This window comes from Lolium rigidum, chromosome 2 (assembly GCF_022539505.1).
Source record: "Lolium rigidum isolate FL_2022 chromosome 2, APGP_CSIRO_Lrig_0.1, whole genome shotgun sequence".
NCBI classification, from domain to species: domain Eukaryota; kingdom Viridiplantae; phylum Streptophyta; class Magnoliopsida; order Poales; family Poaceae; genus Lolium; species Lolium rigidum.
Window position 1 is genome coordinate 28,230,560 of NC_061509.1, and position 9,968 is coordinate 28,240,527.

General features: G+C 52.5%; 1 protein-coding gene across 1 annotated transcript; it reads left to right on the forward strand.

The window, feature by feature from the left end:
* Positions 1-3,771: 3,771 nt before the first annotated feature.
* Positions 3,772-9,600, forward strand: LOC124686155 (receptor-like serine/threonine-protein kinase NCRK). The gene is made up of 8 exons (XM_047220143.1): positions 3,772-3,884; positions 6,987-7,120; positions 7,202-7,327; positions 7,418-7,537; positions 7,664-7,921; positions 8,045-8,286; positions 8,404-8,706; positions 8,806-9,600. The coding sequence occupies exons 2-8, from the start codon at positions 7,048-7,050 to the stop codon at positions 9,520-9,522; spliced, it is 1,839 nt and encodes a 612-aa protein (XP_047076099.1). The 5' UTR covers positions 3,772-3,884; positions 6,987-7,047; the 3' UTR covers positions 9,523-9,600.
* The last annotated feature ends 368 nt before the right edge of the window (positions 9,601-9,968 follow it).

The following is a 9,968-nucleotide window of genomic DNA, read 5'->3' on the forward strand; positions in this document are numbered from 1 at the left end:
TGCGCGCCTGTCCCGGCCCGATCATCGCGAACGAAGCCGCCGCCGTAGATAATTTCCTGGATGTCCGAATCATGGCGGTCCTTCCAATAGTCCTACGAACGACCGGACATCAGACGCATGATACAGGGCACTCGCACACATTGACAGAGTTCACGTACCGGGTCGTCCATCGTCGGGGCAGGCGGCGCCATTTCGTCGAACAGGATGCGGGGCTGCGGCATGCTCTCCTCCGGCACCTGGCGCGTCTTCTGTGTCGCGCCCGGGCAGGAGTCGTCGCTTCTAGGCGTCCGGTTGAGGTCGGGAACCACCGCCCCGGTCAACTTCACCGGCGGCAGGCCGGAGGCGAACCGCGTGGCCCTGCAAGGGAGCGGGAGTTCCAGGGCGCAGCTGGGAACTTACCGAGCTGACCGAAGAGGCCGGAGGAGCGACGCCGGCGATCCTCTCTCTCTTGACGATCATGTAGCCCTCCGCTAAGGTCGGATGGAGGGCAACTTGCGCGACGCCGGCTTTGATCTACATCTGCCAGGCCTGCTGGTTGGCGGCCGCGGCAGTCTTCATCTTCAGGTTCTTGCGCCGCCCGCGACGCTTCGCGGCCTCCAGGACTTTCTCCTCCGCGGAGAGCACCTTCTTTGCCGCCTTCGGCTTTGCCTCCCGGCCGCCGCCGTCGGCGGCCCGCTTTGCTTCCGCCGGAGTTGCAGTCTCCATTCTGGCTATGGTCGTGGCTACGGGGGAGTGTGGGGCGGTGGCGGGTGCGAGGGTTTGCTCCGCATCCATGGCGGTAGCTGCGGCGGCGAGGGCGTCCATCGCTTCTGGGCTGCTCGCGCCGGTCTAGTTTCTAATTTGGCGCGGGGGAATGGCCAGTGGCGGGAATAATATCGCCCTCCAGCCACTGACGCGCGGGTCCTACGTCTTTTTCGGTGGACACTCGGAGCAACGCAAACCTGGCGCATATTTGGGTCAGGTTTGCGTCTCCGCGGATGGCCCGGTCACTTTGCGTCGCCCGCTGGAACAGGTCCCAGATGCATTTCCGGTCACGGCGGACATAAACGGTCGCTCATCGCGCCGCTGGAGATGCCCTGAGGACACCTATAGATGCAAACGGACGCACTCGGTCAGTTTTCGACCATGGTGCTGTGTGCCCGGTTGCATGCTGCCCCGTGCTTGGCAAGAATTTCCGAATCCGGACGGTGCGTTTGGTCTTGGGACCGGGCCGGGGGTGCTGCAAATGCAAGCGGTGCGGTGCGGTGCGTACGTAGGGAGCGCATAGATCTGGCGCGCGCGTGACTGCTATGATTGTGTGTGCGCGATGGATTGATTTTGCGGGCGGTGTCGTGCGTGAGGACAGACACAAGCTGCCTGCAGTGGACTTGACTCGGTGGTAGCATCACTCTCCCTCATCCTCCTGCTCTACTAATTTAATGGCCTGAGGGCATCTCCAACCGGGCGACCCATCCCGCGCCCGCGCGTCCGGATGGGTCGAAACGGACAAAAACGCGGCCCAGCGCGCGGACCCATCCCTAAAACGGATGGCCGCGGCGTCCGGGACGACCCAAACCCGGCCCAAATCTTGGCCGGGTTTGCGTGGCCGCGGACGCGAAAGGCTGGTCGCTCGCGTCCTCCCCTTGTCCGCCCGGCCCGCCCGTCTCGCCACCCAAAACACAAGGCCGCCGCACACATCTCCCCACCCGCTCCGCCGCCACCCACGGACCGGCGATTTCGGAGCGCGTGCCGACGCCGGCCATCGTCGTCGAGACGCCGGCAAGCGGGCGGAAGCATAGGTCGAGGTCCCGCGCTGCTTTCGCCGCGTCGTAGCGGAGTCGGAGGACGCCGGCGCCGGCGTTGTTGTCCTCTCACCGTCGCGACACCTCCCGCCGTTCGCAGCCGCGCCGTTTCCGCCGGAGGTGAGCCCTCCGCACCGTGTTTCCGGACCGCAAGTCGGCTGAGATGGCCATGGCCGCAGGTCCCTAGAGAAGCATTTGGATCGCCTCCGCTCGCGAGGTGTTCGTTCAAAAGCTCGAACTAATATGTGTCCCTTTTCGGATCATGGTGGACAGCGACGACGAGTACTACTTCAAGAACTTCATCGACACGTCGTCAGAAGAGGAGTCCGACGACGAATTTTTCACGGATGCTGCGGTGCTCATCCACGAGCACATTGTCTCGCAGATCCCCGTGTTCCGGGGTCCTTGCCGAGGCGCGCGGCCGCCTTGGACCGCAAAAGAGAACGCGGCCACGACCAGCTCTACAACGACTACTTCCAACCCAATCCATTGTTCGTGCCGCACTTGTTTCGCCGTCGTTTTCGGATGAACAGCCGCTGTTCCGCCGGATAATGGATGGCGTCAAGATCTACGACGACTACTTACGTGCGAAAGTGGATGCACTTGGCAAGGTAGGCCTCTCTTCGTACCGTAAATGCACGGCAGCGATTAGGATGCTCGCATATGGCGTTGCCGGTGATTTCGTAGATGAGTACACGCGCATGAGTGAGTCAACCGGCCTGGAATCGATGTACAGGTTTTGCGGAGCGGTGATCGGTTCGTTCGGAGAACAAGTACTCTCCGGCAACCAAATGCGAGAGGACACGGCTCGTCTCGTTGTCGATCAACGCTTCCAGGGGTTTCTGGGATGCTTGGCAGCATAGACCGCATGCATTGGGAGTGGAAGAACTGCCCCTTTGGTTGGCAGGGGTCATACAGCGGCCATTCGAGGGGTGCACAGTCATTCTTGAAGCTGTTGCTTCCCATGACACATGGATTTGGCACTCATTCTTCGGAATGGCTGGCTCGCACAATGACATCAATGTCGCTGCAGCGCTCTCCGGTGTTTGATAGGCTAGCGTACGGTCAGTCCCCCGATGTGGATTTTGAGATCAATGGCCACCACTACACCAAGGGGTACTACCTTGCTGATGGTATCTATCCACCTTGGGCTACACTCGTGAAGACAATCCGAAACCCCGGCTCGGAGCGAGGAGGCAAGGTTTGCCAAAGAGCAGGAGGCAGCCCGGAAAGATGTCGAGCGAGCGTTTGGCATCCTCCAAGCTCGTTGGGCTATCGTCGGACACCCCGCGCAGCCCGGGATGTGCAAACTCGTGGGAGGTGATGACCGCTTGTGTAATCATGCATAACATGATTGTTGAGGTAGAGCGGGATGATTCACTCTTTGATAATGACTGGGACGGCCAAGGAGAGTTGGTTACTCCTCAACGTGCTCCGGCATCATTCCAGGACATTCTTCATGCGCACCATGAAATTCGAGATCTAGCTGTACACAACCAGCTTCAGGCTGATTTGGTCGAGCACATGTGGCGGCATGTAGGCAACAATGCTGCAAACAACAATGATGAAGGAGATCCTTAAGCCTAGAGCATTTTGTATCGTTTCTTCATTTTATTTGAATAATACTTTATCCTTGATTACATGGACTATGTAATGTGTAATACATTTAGAGCATTTCAACTATTTTATATATTTTTTCTATAATTTATTTTGCGTTTTTCTAGTGAATTTACAAGAAAAACATACCATGGGGCGCCGCGACCCAAATCTGGCGCGTTGGGCGCAGCGCGCGACCCAAACGGACGCGCGGACGCGGGGCACCGTCCGCGCGTCCGCTCGGGCACGCAAACGACCCAAAACGGACGGCCCAGCGCGTCCGTTTGGGTCGCCCGGTTGGAGATGCCCTGACCTCACCAACGGGCTCCGCTCCTCGTCGTCTGTCTACAGTGCCATTCACTCACCTCGCTCCAAACCCAAACGGAGAACGCTCCTTCCCAATCTCAGCCCCTCTCCCTCTCCGGACGAACGCGGGCGGGACATGGCCGGAGCTGGGAATGGAGAAGGAGGAGCTCCATGGAAGAAGCTGAGCTGAACCGTTGAGAGGTATCTTCCTCTTCTCAACTCTAGCTATTTCCTTGTGCCGATTGCAATGGCTGCTGCTCTCCTCAATGTTTGGTTCATGCTCCTCGATTTTCTTCCCTCGTCGGATGCCGTCATTGCCTGCCTGTCGTTGCCCGTTCGTCCGCCGCCGCCCGCTTCGCCCCCAATCACCTCCGCCCTGCTGCCTTACTTGCGAATTTCAAAATGTACAAGCTGAATTCCCGTTTCTTGATTTGGTCAGTCTGAATTCGGGCAAGAAGATCGCCGCACTACCCCTCTCCGTTTCCGCTCGCATTATAGACTTCAAAACAAAAGGGGCCGGTTAAGGTCCCAACATGCCAACATGGGAGCCTGACTCTGACGGGAAGATGCCATCTTCTGAATCAAGTGGTGGTAGTAGTACTGTCCAAGCTACCTTGGCCTCCTCCCTCCTCCCCGCCCACACTGCGCATTGCAGAATGATTCCTCCTCCCTCGCCGCCCACTTGTTTTCTCCCTTCGAGGAAGAAAAGACGGTGGTGGTAGTAGCTTTTTCTTCTTCGTCTTGACCTTCCTGGACAGCCCACCTACCTGGGGAACGGTAAATTACCTCCTCCAAGGTGGCCTGCCCACATTTCCCTTTACCAATTTCTTGGTTGGGTCGATTGGCGAATTCTCCGCCTCCGATGCAATCCAGCTCCCATTGTCAATGGAATCGACCACATGGACCCAAGGTGCTGCAGAGAAACATAGGATTCTTCTGACAGTTTCCACCTTTGCTCGTGCTATCCGTTATTACAGTATTACCTGCTGTCAGGAGCACCACTAGTTTAATAGTCACTCTAGCCACCGATAACAGTCGCTCTAGACATCATTAGTCTATCACAGTAGTTACAGAAAGAGGAGAAAGAAGGGAAACGAGATGCATTGCACCCAAATTCACCCGAGGATCCCATGCCGGCCAGTCGGCGATCGGCGCGCCGTTGGTAGATGGCTTCATAGGGCTAGTTCTGGTCTGCGTGCGGTAGCCGGCCTGGAAACTCTTGAGAGCAAGTACAATAAGTTCTAGTTAGCTGGCTACAAGAATTAAAATAATATATTGTTGCCTAGTTGGAGGAGAGAGAGAAGGAGAGAGAAGAGGAGTGGGCTCTAATGCAAGAGCCAGCTCTAGCACGTGCTCCTAGTCACTTTGTGAGAGTGAATGGTGGGACATACGTTGATAAAGTAGTACAATTATATAGCTCACTATTGTACATGTTAGCTCTAGATTGACTATAGGTGACATGGCACTTGGCTTATAGCCAACAGTTGGCTCTACTATTAAACTTGCTCTGAAGGTGCCTGGCCTGAAACCCAGTGATGCCTATCAGGTAGCAGTAGTACTGACCAGCCGCTCTTTAAATCCTTTTCCTTCCTTTTCTTTTCAGCATTCTCCACCTTGGCCTACCCAGCTTAGCCGTCACGGATGCAATCATCGATTTGATTTTCATTTTTTGTTTTCTCGCGGGACCGCGTCAAGAAACATTTCAACAGCTATGTGGATCTGTTTATCTGAAGAACCGGCCCACACCGCTGATTGGTGTAGTACACCTTGTTTTCTCAGTGGTTCTCAAAGGGGAAAGATAAACCTGGCTCTCGATTGCTGGTCAACACCTAACATACTCAACAAAACGTTATTAATTAGCTTAATCCATTACAAATCTTACTGTTATTATTTATACAGTATAGAATCTACGTACAATGCCGCCGATGTGTATATCACAACCATTTTGGCAACGTAATCATTAGTATTTGGATGGAGCACACGGAACCACCAAATGAAATTTTAAAAACGCAAGCAAAGCTGCTGCCCACTACTACCAACATGGATGGAATAGTTTAAGCAGTGGTGGTTGCAGAAGGCACGTCCTTGAGCATGCAGCTAGAGTTGAGGTGTAACCATCAGAGTAAGCAATACATTGAACTGAAAATAAAAGTTTTGGCCTCTTCAAGAAGTTCCTGTATCATCCTTTGCCGACAGAATCCGATGGCCAAAATTGTGTTCATTACAAAAGTAGTGCCACTCGTTATAACTTTGAGAATTGCGGTGCTAAGTTGCTATTGATATCAGAGAAACATGTTCTGCTGTGATCAATTTCCTGTAAAAACTTGGTACGAATGAAGGCCCTGATTTTCTCTTCTTCAGCGGATACTTGAGAACATTGTGTTTCATAGTAGAACATTGTGGATTCTAGAAGCCTTGCCAAGCCTGAAATCTGCGACCACCGCCAAACTAAGCGTCCGTAACATCCCTTGTCTCAGGTCAGTTGTCCTTTCAACTCCTAAAATCTCCATCCAACATCACACCTAACTAAGCACATGCAATCCAGTCCCTTTGTAATTGGAAACAGGTGGCTCCTGGTCTAGTCGTTTTAGGCTTATTTACTTGCCTTTCCTACTGCAGTAGTGCTGTAGGTTGAGATGTCCCTTATCTTCTTTGTGCTGGTCCTGAAGTGAGTTTATGATTACAGTGATGGATGTGCAGTGCATTTAGATGACTTCTTGTTTTTGTTGTTGTTGCTGAAGTTGATAGCTTCCTGTCCCTTCATTGCTCGGGTTTTCTTCCCTGCATATAAGCTGACACCTTTGTTAATCAGTATTTAGAAGTTAGAACACTAGCTCTGTTTGGTTCTACTCTCAGATAAGGATACTGCATGAAGCAGTTCATTAGTTAGTCCTTCTATAGTCTTGTTGCTCTTTTGGCGGATTTCTACCTGCAAACTCTAAGAGAGATCATGTCAGTGTCATTCGTTCAGCAAGCTTCTTAGATCTATATAACAATTAATTAGCTGTAAGTATAATTTCTGTGGTGCCCATTTCTCCTCCTAGTTTATACTTGTTCATGATGAACTGAATGTGTGTGTGGTTATCTGTACTTGACTTTTTTGTTTTCTCTATTCTCCTTGGTATATATAGGCCTAATTTGATAGTACTAATAGATAGTCAACAATGTACTGTCTAGCAATATCAAAAGTGTACTTGTTCATAGTGCTACTCATGTATCGAATTGATGTTTTTTCCTCCCATTTTGGTCAATAAGCGGTGGTGATTTCAAACATCCGTTGTAATTTTACTGTCATATTTTCAGAGATTGCAGCTGGATGGGGCCTGTTTGATATTTTTTCCACTCTCTACCTGCACATTAGCTGATGATGGATCTTCACGTGAAGCTTCTCCTTGCCTCCTTCAGCTGTCTACTTCTGATTCAAAGAGCATCATCTGGTAAGTACTGCACACTCATTATTTGTTACGGAACGGCCGACGGAACGGAGTTTAACATCTGATCTTCACATTGACATACAGATAATACCACAGTGGGGCCCGGAGCAACAAACTGGACTTGCGTATGCGCCGCTCATCCACTAGGTGAACCAAACTCAAATAGCAGTGTGTCATCCAATTGCTCTTCCTCGTGCCATTGCCTACAAGGTACGAGCAATTAATCACAATTCATCCTTATTAGCAGTTATCAAGTCATTAGACAACAAGATACCTGAACTGGGGTCTTTGCCGTTGCAGATGACAACGGCGGAACAGGGTCATGGAACTGCTCGTGCCAGTCTGACAAGGCCCTTCAAAAACAAGAACATGTTGTGTTACACGACACGAGCTGCTTCACTTCCTGTAACTGCACATCCGGTATATGATATTCTTTTCTATTGATTCAGACATGCATGATATAAGCTTTGGATACAAAACGCTGAGATGGAAATCTGTATTGTGGTTACTGGTGATTAACTGAAGTTGCCTACTTCAACTCTCCAGGAAATTCTGAAGAAGGAAGGAAGCATTTCTCTAGCAAAACAGTTATCGCTACACTCCTAGTATGTGTGATACTCACCACTGTTGCTTTTGTCGTCACCACGGCGTACTACTTCCGCCGCAAGGACGCTCTCTCTCCGCATTCCCGGATGCACTCTGTTGATAAGTACGCAAGCTGGAGCAGCAGATCGAACCTCGTCAGCAACCGATCTTCTCCTCTTCCCCAAATGAAACCGAAACCGGGGTTCAGTGTCATCAAAGGTATGGTCGAACACTTACAAGACTGAATTGCTTCAAAATTTTATTCAGGACACAGTAGAGACAGACCCTGGTTCTTGCAGGGTTTCAGGACATAGTAGAGACTCATTTTACTATCACCTGCAGGGCTTTTGTGTAGCTGCCCACAAATTTTCCGGACCGAAGAAGGTCCGTTCCCTGGCGTTGTTCTCCGGTTCTCCTATGTGGAGTTGGAGCAAGCAACTGGAAATTTTTCCGACGAACATCTCATCGGTGTTGGTGGGACAAGCAAGGTGTACCGAGGCCAGCTCAGAGATGGCAAAGTCGTAGCCGTGAAGAAGCTTCGGCCCCTAGGAGGCGCGGATGAAGACTATGAGTTCCTGTCCGAGGTACGCAAATGCAAATTATGCTCTGTTACCACCATGATCGGACACCTAGCTTTCTCTGAACGCTGAAGAAGTACGCATCCATGACCATTTGCATCTTCTTCCTCCATGAACAAGCAGATCGAGCTGCTGTCACGGCTGAACCACTGCCACGTGGTGCCACTGCTGGGGTACTGCTCGGAGCGGCAGGGCCGGCAGCTGGAGAGGCTGCTTGTGTTCGAGTGCATGCCCAACGGCAACCTGAGGGAGTGCCTGGACCTCAAGAGCCAAGGGAGGAAGCCCATGGACTGGCCGACGCGTGTTGGCGTGGCGCTCGGCGCGGCGAGGGGCCTAGAGTACCTCCACGAGGCGGCGGCGCCGCGCATCCTCCACCGCGACATCAAATCCACCAACATCCTCCTCGACGACAAGTTCAGAGCCAAGGTCTGGTTTGGTTCGATTATCATTCTTAACTTGTCAGCGAAATTTCTGTTCAAGGTTCTGGAGAGATGATTGATACTTGATATATTTTGGTGCGTGCAGATCACTGATCTCGGCATGGCCAAGTGCCTGATGAACGACGGCGTGACGAGCTGCTCGAGCTCGCCAGCGCGGATGCTGGGCACATTCGGGTACTTCGCGCCGGAGTACGCGATCGTGGGCAAGGCGTCGCTCAAGTCAGACGTGTTCAGCTTCGGCGTGGTGGTGCTGGAGCTGATCACCGGCCGGCAGCCGGTGCACAGGAGGGGCGCAGGCGGTGACGAGAGCCTGGTGATGTGGGCGACGTCGCGGCTGCGTGACAGCAGGCTGGTGGTGGCGGAGCTGCCGGACCCGGCGCTGAAGGAGGGCGGGTTCCCACCGGAGGAGATGCAGATCATGGCGCACCTGGCCAGGGAGTGCCTGCAGTGGGACCCGGAGGCCAGACCCACCATGACCGAGGTCGTCCAGATCCTCTCCACCATCGCGCCCCACGCTGCAGACAAGCGCCGCCGCCACCACCTGCCCGCCGCAGGCTTCCATGCCGAGAGGCCGCGGGAATGCTCAGTGTCGCTAGAACGGTGGCAGGACGGTGACCGCGATCACTTGCACAGAGGGAACGGTAACGTTGCCGTGTCGGGGGAGGTTGCGGTTAACGTCGGCATGCCCGCGACGACGATAGGTCGGAGCTGGCGGTCCCCCGAACCGGAGGAGGTGGATCTGACAGAGCCGCGGCTGGAGACGTTCACGCAGCCGACGACGACGACGACCCTCTTCAGGTGAACGAATGAAGATGGATCAAACGTACTGTACGTCGGAGAATAGATAGGTAGACTACACTAGTCCGTTAGCAAGATTTTGTACAGAAAAGTAATTTTCAAAAAATGAATTTATTTGAGATATTTCTGTCTCATGGTATAAGAAAGAAGGAATGTAATCCGAGGCGAACTTTTGGCACATGGGTGCATAGCCCCCATAAACCCCAATATTCGTAGCAGGGCCGAGCCGGCAATATCCGGGGCCATATGCGAAATAGGCCCCTATTTCAATTAAAAAATTACATTAATAAACATAATGTGTTATAATATCTTATGTGTCAACGAAATACAATAATTACAGTACCTATTTTCTCCCAGTTTCATAATGTTCATTTGAAACAGTCAAAGATGAATACTGCTTGTTTTCTAGTAGTGATTAAGAATCGCTTAAGAATCATGCCTATGGAAAAG